Source organism: Rutilus rutilus, assembly GCF_951802725.1.
Source record: "Rutilus rutilus genome assembly, chromosome: 25".
Classification (NCBI taxonomy): domain Eukaryota; kingdom Metazoa; phylum Chordata; class Actinopteri; order Cypriniformes; family Leuciscidae; genus Rutilus; species Rutilus rutilus.
Window position 1 is genome coordinate 26,747,399 of NC_140229.1, and position 18,576 is coordinate 26,765,974.

Below are 18,576 nucleotides of genomic sequence, written 5' to 3' on the forward strand. Positions count from 1 at the left end.
CATGAACAACTCTTGCGTTCAGGAGGCGGGATCAGAAGCGCGTGAACGTAAACTCCTGACCAATCACAGTCACTCTTCTACATGATTGACATCATCAAGAAGCCAATCACGGAGAAGTTCATAGAGCAATGAAGAGATTGGCGCTGGCTGTTTGTATGTGATGAAGATGGCATTACAGCGATAATGCTACCCTATAAATGTAGTTAAACACCTGGCTAAATTGTGAAAAATATACATTTTATGTATTCGACCTCACCTTTCATGTAGTCAACGTCATTATGAATATATTTCTACACATATTTCCAGTGTAATACTCATTTAATTGTACATTTACAAGGCTTTCTTCCGCACAACTGTCATTTTACACCGTTATATGAAGGGTGTGGTCGCGGAAGTGGCGTCGTGACGTCACACCCTCGGCGTGCAAGTCACACACTGAACTGAGAACAGCAGGAGTTGAGCTGCTGTTCGCACTATTATTAAACAATCGCCAATCCAGACAAATCATGGCGTTCGCGCTAAAAGAGCGTTTCGACAAGTTCCTCAAGGAGAAGAATGTCATGACGGACGTGCTGTCGAAGATCGAGGCGAGGACTGGCGTGAACAGGTCCTACATCGCGTATGGTGAGCGTTAAACAGGAACACATGTGTCATGTCGGACACGTCAGATCAGAGAAAAACAGCCGCTTCAACGGTTTACTCTGTAGCTTTAATGCTGTTTAACCGAGAATAGTGTTGTACGTAATGTGTCAGAGATGATGGTAACGTTAGGCTGATGTTGTCTTTTGTCTTGCAGCTGTCATCGCGCTCCTTGCAGTGTATCTGGTGATCGGATACGGCGCTTCTCTTCTTTGTAATCTCATTGGATTCGTCTATCCTGCGTATATATCGTGAGTTAAAACTGTAATCGATCTTTCTGTTTGTTCATTTTGGCGTCACGCCGCGGGTGGTTGCGTCATCGACGTCGCGGTTACGGATCGCCGACGTCATCGCAGCGGCGCGCACGCAGTACGCAGCAGGAAGATTCAAAATCTTATGTTTATCGTCGAATATCTGATTACAACTGTGATCTATCTTTAGGTACATCTGTAGTCATGGTTAAATAATCAAATAATTTAAACAGACATCTTACAGTGGCCGAAAAGGAGTAGGCAGAAGATATTGCTTATCAGGCCTATGCTTCTGATGATGTCAACTTTTATGTTAAAGGGATAGTTCACCTAAAAATGAAAATTGTATCATCATTTATTCACCCTCATGTTGTTCCAATCCTGTATACATCTCTTTCTTCTACTGAACACAAAAGAAGATATTTTGAAGAATGAACAAACAGTTGATGGACCCCATTGACTTTTCTCTACTATGGAAATCAATGGCTACCGTTTGTGATATATATTACTGAATTATATTACAGAAAAATATTACTGCTATATATTTAGCTATGTAGTAATTTAATAATAGTATTTTTAAAACTTGATAAGTAATAATCAAAAATTTTATTCCATGTTTTAATGTTAACGGTAAAGCTCTGCTTTGTTTGACAAAAAAGTTTGTATTATTTCAGATGATTAAAATTAAATTAATGTTTTATGCCTTCATTCGATTGCCAGGCAAATAAAACAAATAATAGAAATGAAAAATAAAAGTAAAAAATATTTTTCTATCAATTAAATCAATTCATTAGACATGCTTTTTGATTACTAGAATTGTATTAAACCTTATGTTTGTCGTCGAATGGAATCCAGAAAACAGAATTTGGTATAAAATAAAATAAAACTGAATTTGAGAAACACATTTCATAGGGGCCTAAACATGTCATTTTTGTTTAACTTTTAATCAATTGTTACATCGTATAAGTTTAATGATTTAAATTAATTAGACATGCTTTTTGATTACTACCAAAATGTAATCAAACCATTCAAATGGAGTCCAAAAAATGTAAAAAAAATAATAATAATTTGAGAAAAAATAAGAGTGATTTTATGGGGGCCAATACAAAATGATTTCCAGGGCACACTTAAACACAGTAGCATTCAGTGCAGATTCAAGAAAGGACACATTTCAAAGATTAGAAATTTCAGTCCATTAAACACAATGTTATGAATGCATTTCTAAACAGGTTTATGAAAATGAGTATGAATTGAGAATCTTGTTTGATCATGGTGCCGATAAGCAGTTCAGGGTTGGACACGCTAGACCACAGAAGACCTCGTGACTCCCGTCTCAGTTCTGCTCGCTTCATCTCTTAACCTCAGTGAAGCCTCTGTAACATATTCGACACGCACATCTCTGAATGATCAAAACTGGGCTGAAAAGCCTGTTTTACTCCATCTAACACATTTCTCCTGTCGTCTGATTGGTAGTTTGGACTCTTTCAGCTGGTAAAAGTCTTACAGTATAACTGTACAAACGTCCTCCTTCAGCTCGTGCTTCACATGTCTTTCTGCCGTCAAATCTGACCTAATCTTATCAAGTAGACGCAATAATAACTTGTAAGTAATATTTTAAAATGAACATTTACTGGACTGAAGCAACTTCAGTTTACTTGATTATCATTTTATAGTAAAATCATGAGTCTCAAATATGATCATCAGGCTTTTGATGAAGGTTTATTTGTTCATCTCTCAATTATCATTGTATTGCATTATATGTTTTAAAACTACAGAGCTTTGATTGTTAAACTAAGCATTGAAACATCATCTTACTAAGACCTATTATCGGCAGATATAGAGGGATTGATATTTATATACTTTTATGTCAGTATTCTGTTATCTCATCACATTACAAGCATCAGAATTTCATCTTTTTGAACATATTCTCACGTTATCATACTATATGAGCCATAAATGCCTGATGTGTCAAATTTGATGATAAACTGAGTTCTTTTTTGTCTGAAGGTTCAATAAAAATAAAAAACAGACTATAATTTCTCATGTCAGGCTTTACAGGGTTAACACACCAGTTCTGAGTTTCACTGGTGTTATCAGCGGGCATCTGATGCTGTGGATCTAACACACTCTCTTCTGCCTGTTATCTAACATCAGTAACAGAAAAGTCTGATTGTGTGTGTGACTGTGGATGTGTTCGCAGAATCAAAGCCATCGAGAGCGCCACTAAAGAGGACGACACCAAATGGCTGACCTACTGGGTGGTGTATGGGGTGTTCAGCGTCGCCGAGTTCTTCGCCGACATCTTCCTCTCCTGGTTCCCCTTCTACTTTTTGGGAAAGGTATTGGACACCACATGATGTTGTTGTTCGCTACAATTCAGTTATTTTTTTTGTAATGAGTACATGTTGTAGTCATGTCACATGAGTTGTTGATTTAGATTTATCACCGGTGTCTGTAGAGCTTTTGTACAGGGATTAGTTGCCATATTTGATTTCTTGCCAACTTTAATTCCCCGATTACAGTAAGCTTACTGCAGATGTTTACAATCAATTAAAAATGAGCCTAATTGGTACTTGAGCCATATTTCTACAAACACATTTGGCTATATTTCACCTATTTATTATTATTACTTAAAGGGATTGTTCACCCTACAATGAAAATGAAGTCATCATTTACTCACCCTGGTGTTGTTCTAATGCCGTATGCCATTCTTTCTTTTTCGGACCGCAAAAGGAGAGTTTTCTTTAAATGTCCCGCTCGCGCTCGTCCATATAACGGCAGCAGGGTTCGTACAAGGTTTCTAAAAGTTTCCTGAGTTTGACTGAAATTGAAGTCTTGGAAAACTGGAAGACAGTAGACCTTATGCGCCAGAGAAACGAGGGCGCCGCCATCTTTAGAATATCGTCTTTGAACTTCCGTTTTTGCGGTCGCTCTGTATATCTCTATGGCGCTGCTGTCCAGGAGTAATAAGCTTTTGAAGTGGATTTACTTAATGTAAAGTTAACGAAAGTTCTCATGAGGACTGTAATGTTTAAAGCAGATGTCTTAACAGATGTCGGTCGAGATGTAAATTCTCAAGATCGCTGCGAAAATACAGACCGGAAGACAAAAGACAACGAGCGCAGCGCTGAAAAGGGGCGGAGCCACATAAGGTCTATAGGCTATATTAGAAAATAGTGGTTAAATTGATTGATAACACAATATTTTTAGACCCATCTGATATTGATATAGAGCCATTTCACATGGCAGTGAGCGTGATGTTGCTCATATAATTGTTCAAGTATATGATACAGCTTTCGGTGTATCTTTGTTTGATGAGTGAGATCTCTGATTGTTGTCCTTGAAAACCAAAAGAGTAGCGCTTGGAAAGTCCTGGAATTTCATTTGACAGTGTCTGTCCGAACCCTGTGAATCGTGACCCGCATCAAGCTTTAAAGAAGACACCAAAGTATCTCAGAATGAGCCGATGCGATGCCAAGTGTTCTGGGGCTTACGATGGGGTTTGGTGGAAAACAAACTGAGATTTAATGAAAATTCTTGACCTTGGCCGTTGGGCTTTTGTGTGTTCATGAGACTCTGTAAGCGCCACAGTTCACTCCGTCTCACACACAAGTTGTGAGAAATCAAGACTAAGAAGAACTCGACATGACATACAACCCCCGTTTCTTCTTCTTTAGGGTGAATATTGGTGATATTCGACTCAGTGAAGAAAGTAAGCGGATGCAGTTTGGGGTTTTCTAGGCGTTGAATTTGTAACAAATTTGATTCTTTTGGATAAACCCCTTGAGACGCATCATCATTTTCAGGGGGGTCCTAGTACACAGAAAAAGTGACTTTCATGTGGCGTTTTTCTTAAGAGTCTCATGAACACAGAAGACCAGCGGAGTAGTTGAGGTGAGTATGAAGAGAGAACACTGAACACAAGCTCACGCTGCCGAACACAGGACACGCTCCTGCACTACAAACAGCAAGATGGCGTCCAATGGCAGTTTTTACTGATCAAATTTTAACTAATTAAGAGTACACTGAAGATTCAAAAAAGTATTTTGTTTCTAGACCAAATGGTGCAAAGGTTCTAGAAGTTACAAGGAGAGAATACATCATCATGAAGTTATAAGAGGACAGGAAGTGTTTGAACTGGTGTTTGGTGTCAGACGGTGTGACTTTACAGACTATCACTGTTCAGCTCCACCCCAATACATCTGCCAGAATCTTCCTATTAACCTATTCTTATCTTTTCCTATTCCTATATTTGACGAGAATGACTAATAATAGTCCTGGGAAAGTTGTGCTCAGTTTTTGATCATCAGTGGCATTAGTGCTTCTGGTTGTTATGGGCAAACTTGCTGTACGTCTTCAGATTGAAATATTTAGATGTACTGAAAATATCACATTAGGTAGTAGGGCTGTGACAATATATCGCAATACAAAAATGGAATAATATATTTCGTGGATAGTGACTGTATTTTGTGTAGTTCACGCAAAAGGAAAAAATCTAGTTTTCAGAGTTTTAGTGTCAGTACTACATTAAACTACTATATATAATGTTGAATATAATGATAATAAAGCAATGGGGGAATATCTGTGGGTCTGATAATGCCAGATGTCTGATGTTACCAGTAAAAAGTGGAATACATTATTATAAATATATCTAGTCAGTGAAAGAGAACAAGTATATTCATCTAAAATAATCCTGTATTTTCAGCTCCAGAATCATGAATATTGTTATTCTGGCGTCTCTATTGTCCTGAGCTTTGGGTTTCAGCACCAAGTCCAAGACTATTCATTTACACACTCAATGTAACACCAAATTTAGCATTTTAATCAACAGTACATTTTTTGTGAACAATGTCTGGTATGGCTTCGTGATCTGTATCGAATCGTGACATGAGGGTATCGCTACACCCCTAATAGCTACTCATGACCAGCAACAATTCAACCTGATTTTAATAAGTTTTGACTCCAGTTTCAATGATATAAGGCACGATGATACAGTCCAAATGTGTTTAGCTGTGTGCTTGATCCCTAAAAGAACACTTACATCATCAAAATACAGTGTTCAGGTACTAAAACATCTGTGTGAGTGGACTGAAGTGGACACAGAAGTCTTCTGATGTGGAGTGTAATGTGATGTGTTTGCTCGGGTCTCTCTAGTGTGTCTTCTTGGTTTGGTGCATGGCTCCCACTCCATCCAACGGCTCCGTTCTGCTCTACACAAGAATCATTCGCCCCTTCTTCTTAAAGAACGAAGGCAGGATTGACAATGTGATGAAAGACGTCAAGGATAAAGCATCAGAGGCTGCGGACAAGATTAAAGAAGAAGGTGAAAACCACATGCACTTCATGTCTTTTGCCAGTTAAAGTTTGTTTCTGACTTGAGGAATAGCAGATAAATCATCATGAAGGATCTTCCCTAACGCATGATGTTTCATCAATGATTGATTTAGCACGTGTCATTAGTTTCCTTTATGATCTGTTAAAGCAGTTACGCACTGATTGGTAATCCGATCTTCTTCTCTTTGTCACGCAGCCAAGAAAGCCACTGCCAACCTTATTTTCGAGGAGAAAAAGAACTACTAAAAGCCACAGCCATTTCAACTGCTTGTTCTCCTGCAGGACGACGCCTGCCTGAGTAAATGTTGCCTTTATATGCTATTATTTTTAATTTTTGAAAACTGGAAGTGGGATGATTGTTACTGTCTTTATACTGTGGTAGCCATGTTAGATGACATCAGACAGCCCCAAGTTAAGATGGTTATGTTTAAGCAGGTAAGGCGTTTATCATAAATCATGTTAGAGAAACCGAGTGACGCTCTCCCCCCCCCCCCGCCCCGCAACGCTTCAGTCTCAGTAAACATCCTTATCTTTCCCGTAGACATCCATGGCTTCTATTAATAGGTCATCAAATGGTTTATCTTGCATCTTATTTAACATATTCATTCTAAGATGTATTTATGTGTGATAAGATTTTTTGTTTGTAGAAAATGTCTATTCTGAGGATATCAGTGGAACTGTAAACATATGAATCATGCATTTGACATCAATTAAACCATTGAAATCCACAATGCGACTGCTTCATTTCCTCTTCCTTTAGCAGCATGCTGTGGTTTGTGTAAGTCGGTGTTATCAGCACAGTCTTCACTGCACGAACAGCACAACATCTGTAGGCTCTGACCAGCGTGAGCAGGGAAGGAGAGAGTACTCGAGTCTGAAAGCCTATATAGAGTTGGTCAGAGCAGAGAACCTGCAGATGTCTCAACTTCATGCTGTTCGCTGTGGTTCACGGTCAAAGGAGGGACTGATGAATGACACAAAAGCCCTGAGACTTGAAATCACACACAGTATGACACAAGATGTCTGAATTCACAGTACTCGTAAAAGAGTAGGGTAGATGACCTACTTCCGGTGAGATTCTGATTCGATGGGCACTTTACTATCCCATGAGGCCACAGGAGAGGATTTGTGAATGACACAACTGACTCTGGTAGGTCACATGGTGAGTGTAGTGCATCCAGATTACATTCATACTATATGGATGAACATACTTTTTTTTTAGCACTCTCAAAGTATTTATTCAAAACAAGAACCAACTCGAGAGTGTGTGATTTCAGGTGCAGCCCAACTCTAATCTGATTGGATGGCTTCTGCTCAGTTTCCTGGAATTACAAATGCATCATGTTGAGGTGACGAGCAACACATCAGAGTTTACTCTAGTTGCTGATGTCAAACCTCACAAATATAAACATTTACCCCCGGTTTCACGGACGAGGCTTAAGCCAGTCTCAGACTAAAATCAATGTGTGAGCTGTTTTAACTGAAAGATATCTTAAGACGTCAGTGCTATTGTTTTCTCAAGAAGCACATCAGTGATGTGTTTTTCTAAGGCACGTTTATAAAAGATACTTAAATGTCCTAATTGAACTAAGGCTTAATCTAAACCCTGTCTGTGAAACCAGGGGCCAGTTGCATAAATATAGCTATCTTAAAGAGTTTGAATGACCAACTCACAGTTAGTTAGGGGTAATCAGTCTTGCTTTTCGGTATTAAATTAGACAAATTGTGTTAAGTAACTGACTTCAAAAGTCTTTAAAAAAAATAATAATTAAAAAAATGACGACTAACTTGTAAGACTAGTCTTAGCCGTTTATGCAACCGGCCCCAGGCCAACAAGTTTATCCAAAAACCAACCCATTTTAAAAAGTCTGTATTCATTGGCATAGACCAATCCCAGCCCACCTCACCATCAAACGCTTCTGAAGAACGATTCAACCTCGTATCTTCCCAAAACGACTGAACGAGAACTCCTAGAAATCACACTAAATTACATTAAAGCCAGATTACAGGTGAAAACAGTGATTTGAGTTTAATGACTTTATAAACAATTATATAAAACAATTACTTTAAAAATCCATGCATTTTCAGTGTAAATTTGGATTTGAAATATAGAAGGAGATCTATATACATCAGTATGTCCTGTAACAGCATTCTGACTTACTCGGGCCAGTCAGCAGAAAACACTCGGGCTGCATAGAAAAGAGTACATTATTGCCAACATTTATAGAAAACAAGAGGAAAGATTATCATGGAAATGTTCTAATGAGAGCTCATAAGTGCCTCCTCTAGCTATAATCGACCCTTTCATGTCCTTTTTTTAATCACACAGTTTGTATTTTATGACATGATGCCATTATAAAGTGAGGCTAATTCACTTACAAATAGAGATAAACTAAAGAGATCAACAAACAAAACGTTCCTACAGAATGAATACACATGGAATATTTACCCCATTTCATGATTCAAACTAAAAACAAAGGAGAAGAGAAAATAGCCTGAGTCGATGGGGAAATAGTTAAAAAAATACCAGCCTGAGAAAAGCCCATTTGATTTACTTTATACAATAATTTACAGTAGTACAATGTGAAAAAGTGACAATATCTGATGCGCACTAAAAATAGTCCAGATTATTTTACAGCCGAGACAGATTTAAATAATTCAAGCATGATGGAAAGAAAAATTACAGATAAAAATTGGCAAAATGGTCACAAAACACTGTAAACGAGGTACTTTGGAAGGTGAACCCCAGTCCTTCAGAACAGAAACCCTTGATAAAGACGACACGCCGACGAGTCCTTTCACTCAACACTTCTTAAATAAGCTGCGTTCACGGGTGTGTGTCGGGATCCAGTGTCGCACGCGCGAGTGAAACATGGATTCGTCTGTTTCAAAGTAAAAACAAACAAAAACAAAAAGGAAAGTAGTCAATTTATAAAAATAATAATTAAAAAAAATTACTCTGCAGCACCTACGAAAGAATGCAGCCAACTCTTAAATACAAAAATAAGTGTAAATCTGTGTTTCCTCCGAGGTGAGTAGGAAAGGGCGGCACTCCCAGAGTCCCAGCGGCCAACAGTCCCCTAAGGCATTTCCTGTGTGTGTGTGTGTGTGTGTCTGTGTCTGTGTGTGTCTCTATGGCTGATCAGGAACGTTGTGTTGATGACGCTGCGCTATGTCTTGCGGCCGCTCCAGACCTGTTCGGGTGTGCTCTTGTGGTCGGACGAGTACTCGAAGGGCGAGCGCTGGTCCCGGGGCGAGCGCGGGCCGCTCCGGTGCTCCGTCTGCCAGTCCGAGTGGTAGCGGTATTCCCGGGAGGATTTGTGATGCGTGTAGTCGGAGCCGGGCCGGTGCTCAGAGTGGAAGCGGTGGTCGGAGTGCGTTCGGTCCTTGGAGTTGCTCTCGGATCGGTGCTCTCGGCTGGAGCGGTGCTCGTCCAGCTTCCGGTGCTTGCTGTCGCTGTAGTATCTGCACAACCACAACCACACACACACAACCATATCAGCATGATGATGATGATGATGACGACACAACCAAGACCTTTTACTGATACCACAAAACAACCAGAAATTCTCACACTAATTTAAAGATATTAAAAATGCACAATTGCTGAAATAAGATTAATATTTACTTGACTAAATATTTACTAAATTAGAAATAATTTGAAAATGAATAATATGAAAAAATAAATCTGTAAAAGCACTGTCAAAATAAAATGAATCGCCTGATGCCGATAATGAAAAAAACAGCAAGTTTAGGCGTCTTCTACAACAGTGGCTGTTTCACCTCAAGGCCTCCTCAGTGTCAACTACAATATTTGATAGTTTGAAAGGGGATGTCTCATGCATTCTGACTGATTTACACGGCCCATGTTCAGCATGAGAATCCAACTCTTTAACAAAGTTTCAAAAAACAAGTTGAACGTATGACTATTTCTGTGCCAGATGCACAGAATTTCAGGATTCGTTTAAGTTTCAGAAAGTTTTTCCCCCCGAGTATGACGTCATAAAGCGCCGCGCAACCAGAGCGATAGCAAGAGCTACGCCCATCAATGTGCTTGGTTCGGGTTACGGAAGCCGTCGGCAGCGCTGTCATCTTGTCTTTACAACACACAATCAGTGAGTTGTTGGTTGTGAGGGAAAGATAATCTTGTTCAGCTTCCCAAAGAAGCCAGTACTGGCAGAAACTGTGTGTTATGCAAATCATGGCCACAATGATCTAATTAGTTCCATCCTTTTAATTTGAGCTCATTTTAAGATGTACCTAAGATGATTAAGTCACGGGATCTTCAGCTGTGGCCATGATATGCGTGTCACGTACAGGGCTCTTATAAATCCCTCCGTCCACACAATGGGAAAAGCAATGACTGTAAGAGTACGCAGAAGAGCGCTTGTTTCCTGACCTGTCCTGCCGCTCTCCTCTGTCGGCGTACTGGTCTCGGTCTCGCTCCCTCTCGCGCTCGCGGTGGTCTTTGCCGTTGCTGAAGGCGGAGTAGGGCCTCTTCCGGGAGTCCGAGCTCTTGCGGTACAGGTCTGCGGGGTGGCGCTCTTTGCTGTGCTCATGGTAGCGAGACGAGTGATGTCTGTCAGAGCTGTAGCTGTCTCTGCTGCTGTCGTCCTGCTGCGACTCCTTTATCCGCTCCACATCTACAACACAACGCAATGTTACACGCATTCACAGAAATGTGATGAACCCAGCATCCTTCTTTTCCTCCTTGAATAAAACCTTTACCAAATGTATATGGAATAGTAATCGCCCCAGGCTGCGGCTCTCCCTTCTATATCTGCCCTATGACCGAGGGGGGCTTAGATTGCCTAATGTCAAGTTGTACTATTGGCCAGCTCAACTTTGTGCTGCTACTTATTTTTTTTTACCACTGATACACCATCTTGGATACACATTGAGAACAATACATTGAAGCTACCTTTGACATCTTATCTTTATGCAGCCGAAATTAAACAATTATTAAAAGACACGAAAAATCCCTTTTCTCAAAAACACAATATCAATCTGGCACCAATCTCTCTCTGCCTTGTCGAAGGTATCTAGGCTCTCATGTTTGACGCCAATTTGGGGAAATGACAGATTTAAACCAGGAAGAGCAGACATGGGGTTTAGAATTTGGCTGAATAATGGCTTGAATAAAATTGGGGACCTGTATAGTGAAGGAGTATTGATGTCTTTTGAGCAATTGGTAAATAAATATGGTTTGCCCAAAAACACTAAGTACTTACAGGTTAGAAGTTTCATCACTACCCAACTAAAGTCTACTGTGAAACCCCCACTCTCCACTATAGAGAACATAGCCGTTAACCATCATCAGAGTAGAGGCCTGCTCTCCAAATTGTACAACATTTTACTACTTTCCTCAAAAGAAAGCATGGAAAACTGATTTACAAACAGAAATTTCAGATGATGAGTGGAACCATTCTTGCCTGTTGGCACAGACGCAAACTATTAACACCAGGTTTAGAAAGCTGCAGTACCAATGGTTATTTAGACCCTATATTACTCCTGTAAAACTTCATTTTAATTGTAATATTCCTGATGTCTGTGTAAAATGTGGTGTAGACAAGGGCACTCTTCTTCACTGGATGTGGCAGTGTCCGGAACTTCAGGTTTTTTGGAAGGAGGTCACTATATTTGTGTCCCGTTTGATTGAATGTAACATGCCTATGGACGGTAAACTCTGCTTACTGCACATTTATCCTAATGGTTTTAAAGGGACTACAAAAAAAGAGGAAGCTTGTTAGTTTCTGCTTATTGCAGGCTAAACATGTAATCGCTCTGAACTGGAAGGACACAGAAAGACCAAAGATAAACCAGTGGATTAAACTAATGTCTAGCAACCTGGCACTGGAGAAACTGACCTACATTGCGAGAGGAAAACTTGAGGATTTTAAAGATATGTGGTTGCCTTTCTTGCGCCTTGTAAAAGCATGTGACATGCAAACTATACTTTGTGCTGATGGAGTGAGCATGGGGTTCTAGGGTGGGGGGGAGGCCTTGTCTTTTGTTTTTTCCTTTTTATGTTTCTTTGTATATTTTTTTTCTTTTGTATGTCTGGAAAACATTTAAAAATTCAATAAAGATATTTGTGAAAAAAAAAAGAAGAAATGTGATGAACTGAAGTACTGACACATCCCCTTTAAAAGACTATCCATATTAATTGTCAAGTAAATAGACACACCAGAGAGGAGACATACCTGCGTGTTTAAAGCTTTGTGTATTTACAGTGCTAGTGTTCTGTTCCACTGCCTGAAATCAAACAAGCATAATGACATCATTTATTAAAGCATTACAGCATATGACACTAATTCAGCAAAAAACATTCAAACATAACAGTGTATTTTGAAAGATTTGAAGAGCGTGCTGTGTTCATACCTGAGCATTTTCCTGTCTTTTCTTAATGGCGTGCTTATACAGTTTATGCAGTTTCCTGGCATCAAATTCAGTGAACTTCGAAACAAATATCCACAGATTTCTGGAATATGGGAACAATCAAGATATTGATAAACTCAAAATGATCTTCATTTATAAACTGTGAATTAGAGCTGCACGATTCTGGATCAATTAAGAATCACAAATTTTTTTTTTTGGTTTAAAATAGATTAACAACTAAACAAAATAACGTGTAATTTACTAGAGGTTCTGGAAAAATGTTAATTGCTGCAGTCTATTTAAAAGATTTTATTTATTTATTTATGCAAAGTGTTTGAATAAATGATTCAATCAGTGTTTTTGAATGAATCTCTTAAATGATTTGAATGATTCAATGACAAATACATTTTTTAACAGTCTCGTCGCCACCTACTGGTGTAAAGCTGTAATACAATATTTATTTGAAGCACCAAGTTAAGTTCAAAAGGTGATTCTCTATTTTTATCGCTATAGTAGACATCAGTGTTTATATCTCAACTATAAACCTTTCCTCCAGTACTTCTGTGATATGAATATTTTTAAGAAATAATGATGCTGTTTGTGAAGCGGTTTCATACCTATACTGTACATGACCAACTGCTCTCTTGCTCAGCGCAATCGCACTAGTCAAAGGTTTAACAGAGCCGAATCGTTCTCATTTAGGAATAAGATGGAGTGGTTGTTTGAAACGAGTTCGTCATCTTCTAACGATTAAATCGCACAGCTCTACTAGGCTCATGATAAATGACCGTACTTCCTCCACTGCTTGATCTGCTCGGGGTTGGTGTATTCTCTCAGACACTCGGTGATGTGATCTCCGATTTTGATCAGGCATTGTCGCGTGTGTTCCAGCTGCTCTCGCTCGGACAGACCCTTCTCTGGACGGTCCAGCTGCTTCAGTGCTGCCTTCACGGGCCTCATGCGCTCCTTACACTGACAAACACACACACACACACACGATTCAGTACAGTGCAATCATCTACATCAGAATCACTCACAAAACAGGACATCAGCTTCTGTTCTAAACCTAGAGTTTCACCGACTTGCCAAACAAATCAGATGCATGGCTCACCACACTGAAGGTTTTCTGGTCCAGTTCTTCAGACTCCTCAGACAGATGAATGGCATCTCCTCCTGAGGGCGTGTGCACGGGGGTGTCGCCCTTCTTCTCCCGCACCTCTGCCTTCACCTCTACAGCCTGAGAACACAGTCAACCGCTCTGAGTAACTCATGCACATGTTGGACCAATACTATAGTTGGATACAAAGATAAAAACGACACATGGACGTCTTGAAACCTAGCGAGCTGCATGAAAACAGCGTTTTTGGAGATCACAGGCATGTGGCTGCTCAAGGACCACTAGCGGAGTCAAATCTGTCAACGGTCAGACTCAAGTCTCCTCACTAATTGACATGAAAAGATTATAAATATCCCTGTCGAGACATGATTATAAACCAGAACTGTCACAGAATAACACTGGGATGAGCAACTAATAAGAGACCACGTGCGTTTGAACTAGTGAGAGCGTATAAAAAGGACATGCCGTCAAAATAAACAAATAAAAATGTGCTATAACTTGACTTTGAATGGGCCTTTGACTTCCAAAAATGTTCAAGGTAGGCAGCTCGCTAAGTTTTCAAATAAGGCCTTCGTTAAGAGGTGTTGACCTTCTCTGCAGGAGTCTCTTCCTCTCTGTGCACAGGCTCAGGCTTTATCTCCTTCTCCTTTGGTTCCCGCTCTTTGCTGTCACGGCCCTCCTCTTTCTTCTCCTTCTTAATCTCTTTTTTAACCACTTTCTCGGTTACGTCCTTCTCAACTGGCTCTTTATCCTCAAACTCGTCCTCGGACTCTTCCTCCTCCTCCTCCTCTTCTTCCTCCTCCTCTTCCTCCTCCTTTACCACCCGCTCTGACACGCGTGCTCTTCTGTTGGGCGGCTTCACTGGAGCGGTTTCCTGTAAGACGACAGAACACACATCAGTACTGGTAATGCATTTAACTTCCAGAATGTGATGAATATACTGTTGCAAATAATGCTTTTCCAAGCTTGGTTATGTCATCAGAACAGTTGTTTCAGAGACAGAAAAAGTCATTGTGCAGCACAGGTCAGGGGACATTCAATTATCCAAGTAATTGTTGTTGTTAAATGTTCAGAATAAGCAGCACACTGATGAACCTGTGAAAGAGAGAGCAGGGAGTAGAGATATGGGCATCATTTATAATGTCTCCAGTCTCCACCTCTTTTTGCCAAAGGCTGATTTTGTTCCTATAGCTTTGTGAAATGTCTTACAGTGGGATTGCGCATCATCCAGCAAAAGTCCCTGCCAGATTTCTGGATAACACCCGTGCAGATTATCCAGCCTTGGGAAAATAGCGGCGTAAAGGCATCACTGCCCTTCTCAACAGTGCATCTTGTGAAAGTGGGTTCTCAGCACTTATATGAAGAACAGATATAGACAGTGGGCATAGAAAATGACTTATGTTTGTGATATCGTCTTTATGGGAGAGAAGGGTATGCAGAAGGGTGTTAAATGTCTTTAAGGTTATAGTTTTGACATGAGAGTATCAAAAAGTTCTCAGTAACCTTTAGCCAGCATGGTTTGGACACAATCTATTTCAAGCTTGATGAAGATCCAACGAACACTCTAGGAAAATGGTTCAACATTTTTCACTCCAAGGCCCCAGATTGGTTAAAGACAAAGTTGCTTGTTTTCAAATTTTTTGTCAATATATTACAATAAATTACATGTAATTTTAAAAATGATATTACGTTAAAATCAAAATAATGACATTCTATAGTTTCAGAAGATTCAAGAACTGAATGCTCTTCAATTTACGACTTTCCAACTTGTTTGTGATTATGGGATAAGGCTTTTACAATTTAGTCACAAACTCAATTTCTCAATTAAATACAATTAAAAATGTTTATTATAGAAATTTCCATGAGTTTACGATTTTATTAATGTCTATGACTTTTCCAGGTCTAGAAATCTCACTTTTTCCCAAAATTACATAATCTGTCCAGGTTTTCCGAGACAGAACCCTGGTACCTAAACAAAAATGCATCTCAATAGCTGCTATAGCTTGCTAGCTTCAGCCGTTTTAGCTTATTTAAACACTTTTGTCTTGTTTGGAGTTAATGGCCTCATGGGATTGGCGCTTGGAAATGTAGAGCAATTGTGCTTCGGGTGACCAGAATTTGAATCCTGACTCATGGCCGTTCCCCATAAAAATAGTTAAGCCACTTCACTTGTGGCCCCCTGGTCGAGAAGAGTTTGCAATGAGTCTGAGATGGTAGGTTTCAGAAAATCTAGTTTGTAGAAACTCGAAAGCTTACAGTTATTAGCATAACCATCTTTAGTGATGCTAGTGAATTCGAGATATAAGTTCAGGCTGTCTTCAATGGGCTGTTTGACTGTACGCACAGATGCACACTGTTGATAGTAAAACCACAGATTTGCATAATGTGCTCTGCACCCATACACAATGACAGCCTGTTCTATCAGACATGCATCATGGCACAGCAGGTCAAAACAACATCAACCCTCACATGGTATACTAGCTCAACACAAACCTTCTCCTCTTCCTCCTTCTCATCCTCTTCTTCAGAGCTCTTATCCGATGGCGGCACAGAGGACAGACTGTTCGTCACATCATCTATCTTCGGTTTTACAGCTTTATTCTTCTTGCCCCGTGGTTTTCTCTTGCGTGAATTTGCCTATAGAGCAGAATCAACATCAGTGTCTGTAATAAAGCACCGAAGGGGAAATGAAGGAGTGTATGAGCTGTTCACCAACTATGTTACTGCATATTTCACTTTCTTTTGTACAAGAAAAGCTTATGCTTTAGCTAAAAGGGGTGCCATTGGTTTCAAAAAGTTTGGGAACAATTGCAATAAACAGTTAGTTACAACTATTCTGAATAGAATTCTGAAACTGTGCTTGTGAGATCACAAAAAAATCCTAAGAAATGTACCACTCACTTGTGAAAAAAGTCACAGTTAATGTACCGGATACAGACTACACTGAACAAACTCAGTGGATTTCTTCACTCTGAACTGAATGTATGTTAATTGTGAACAGACTCTGAGAAATTGCTTTTGAGCTCTGAAGCTTGTGTTGCTTTACAGAATACCAATCTGCTTCAAGTGAACCGAATGATATTTGTAGTATGTGTGGATTGTGTTAAATCTGCGTGACTCACAGTGCCGGCCTGTTTCTGTGCTTCCTTCTTGGCGAGGTCTTTGCTCAGTAATTTGATGAGGTAGTCAGCTCGTGTCTGCAGCTGTTTGGCCTGTGGCTTCTTGTCAGGATCATCTGGAAGGAGCTGCAACAAGTTTTGTAAGAAGTTATCATTTGAATGTGTCATACATAATCACTAAAACAACAACAAGAACACAACAGTATAACAAGGCATGTTGGTCAAACACTGTTTCTGTACCTTATGTGTGAGGTTGAGGTCTGGGTCCATCTTGATCATCTCCCAGCTGCCATATCCGTACTCATAGATCCCGATAAGCAGACTGGAGTCGTCCTCTTTACCCCACTCAATGTCAAAATGAGCTGCCTTTGAGTGGCATGGGATTATATACCTTTATATATTAGAAAAAAACGATTAGCATATTGTCTAACAAGTATTTTTTCTGCCCTCACAAAGCAAGCACCCAAAGGAACAGTACTCTTATAAACTACTACTTTTAAACCTAACATAGCGATTTCTGAGAAATGCTGTTGAAAATGTAAAAACACCTAAAACAATTTGGTGAAAAACACATTGGTTGTGTGAATAGAAAACACTCTTAGCCAATCAGCAGTAGGGGGCGTGTCCACTCATGATGGGGAGGAGAGAGAGAAAGAGCAAGAGTGAACAGTAGAAAGACTGTAGGAGGAGAGATGGCTTAGGAAAAGTCCAGAGGAATATAATTGGGGGAAAAAGGGGTTACGATCAGGCAAGAACTTTAGGACCTGTGTTCATTTCGGAAATCTTTCCAGTGCTGGAGAGACAGAAAGCGGGAGGGCCTGAACACGGATGCGGAGATTGCTTTGTTTCTGCCATATACACGAGTAACATTAGCCACGTTGAACAATTTGTCCCAGGAACTTTTTTTTCCCCCAGACCTGCTGTTGTCTGCATTTCCACCGTGGTCTAATTGTACCGTGAAGATTAGGCAAATAGTCTGGTGACGTAGGACTGCCCGCTACTTTACAGCTCCCGCTGGGTCTCATCCTCTGAATTTAAGCTTAATAAAGCCTGAACCTCGTCGTCGGTCCATCTGTCGTATTTTTTAAACTCCACTGTTGATTCGAACAAACAACTCTTACTGCACGCACCGCAACAGACTTTAAAAAATAGTGGTTAAAATAAAATGCTGCATGGAGTCAACAAATCAAAATGCTGCGTGAACTCAACCAATCAGCATGTTCAGCGCCCAAGTCCCACCCCTGAAAGTTCCTGGGACTTTCTGAGGGGGAAATATTTATCCGGAGCTTCATTTAGACCCTGGTTCCAGCGGTGGAAACACACAAGAGCACCACCCCAAAGTCCCTAGTTCCTGGAGAAAGTTCCTGCGGTGGAAATGCGGCTATTGTGTTATTTTTGTGCCATTTCACAGCTGGTTCAGCCATACTGGTGTGAGCTTCCTGATACACCAGCTGTTAGTCGTTGTCTGTGTTGCATAAGCCATTTTCACACAGAGATTCCGGAAAATACATGGATAATGTGTCCCGGGATTTGTCCTGGGATCATTTGATTTTGGTTCATTCACACTGCCAGTGATTTTCCGGAATCTGTGCATGCGTTCACACACATCCCGTAAAGACACATGACATCGATGTGACACGTAGCCTAATGTCTATCAGCGTCTTAAGTTTGCTTACGAGCTGTGATTCCTCTCTCTCGCTTGTACACTTTTTTTCTGATTCGATCATAAACTAGCGCA

The 18,576-nt window shown here is 40.1% G+C and overlaps 2 protein-coding genes across 2 annotated transcripts in view; one reads left to right on the forward strand and one right to left on the reverse strand.

Moving 5' to 3' along the window:
* Positions 1 to 24: 24 nt before the first annotated feature.
* reep5 (receptor accessory protein 5) lies at positions 25 to 6,955 on the forward strand. Its single transcript, XM_084401497.1, has 5 exons — positions 25 to 624; positions 797 to 890; positions 3,091 to 3,229; positions 6,045 to 6,213; positions 6,421 to 6,955. The coding sequence occupies exons 1-5, from the start codon at positions 507 to 509 to the stop codon at positions 6,468 to 6,470; spliced, it is 570 nt and encodes a 189-aa protein (XP_084257623.1). The 5' UTR covers positions 25 to 506; the 3' UTR covers positions 6,471 to 6,955.
* A 1,272-nt stretch (positions 6,956 to 8,227) lies between these two features.
* The window catches only part of chd1 (chromodomain helicase DNA binding protein 1), a 28,030-nt gene continuing 17,681 nt past the window's right edge, over positions 8,228 to 18,576 (reverse strand). The window contains exons 28-37 of the mRNA XM_084401466.1: positions 17,079 to 17,229; positions 16,842 to 16,964; positions 16,213 to 16,356; positions 14,309 to 14,593; positions 13,714 to 13,839; positions 13,396 to 13,574; positions 12,606 to 12,705; positions 12,428 to 12,479; positions 10,624 to 10,867; positions 8,228 to 9,689 (exon numbers count right to left, since the gene is read on the reverse strand). Of these exons, the coding sequence (XP_084257592.1) occupies positions 9,395 to 9,689; positions 10,624 to 10,867; positions 12,428 to 12,479; positions 12,606 to 12,705; positions 13,396 to 13,574; positions 13,714 to 13,839; positions 14,309 to 14,593; positions 16,213 to 16,356; positions 16,842 to 16,964; positions 17,079 to 17,229 (1,699 nt within the window). The 3' untranslated portion in view covers positions 8,228 to 9,394. The remainder of the gene's footprint in view (positions 9,690 to 10,623; positions 10,868 to 12,427; positions 12,480 to 12,605; positions 12,706 to 13,395; positions 13,575 to 13,713; positions 13,840 to 14,308; positions 14,594 to 16,212; positions 16,357 to 16,841; positions 16,965 to 17,078; positions 17,230 to 18,576) is intronic.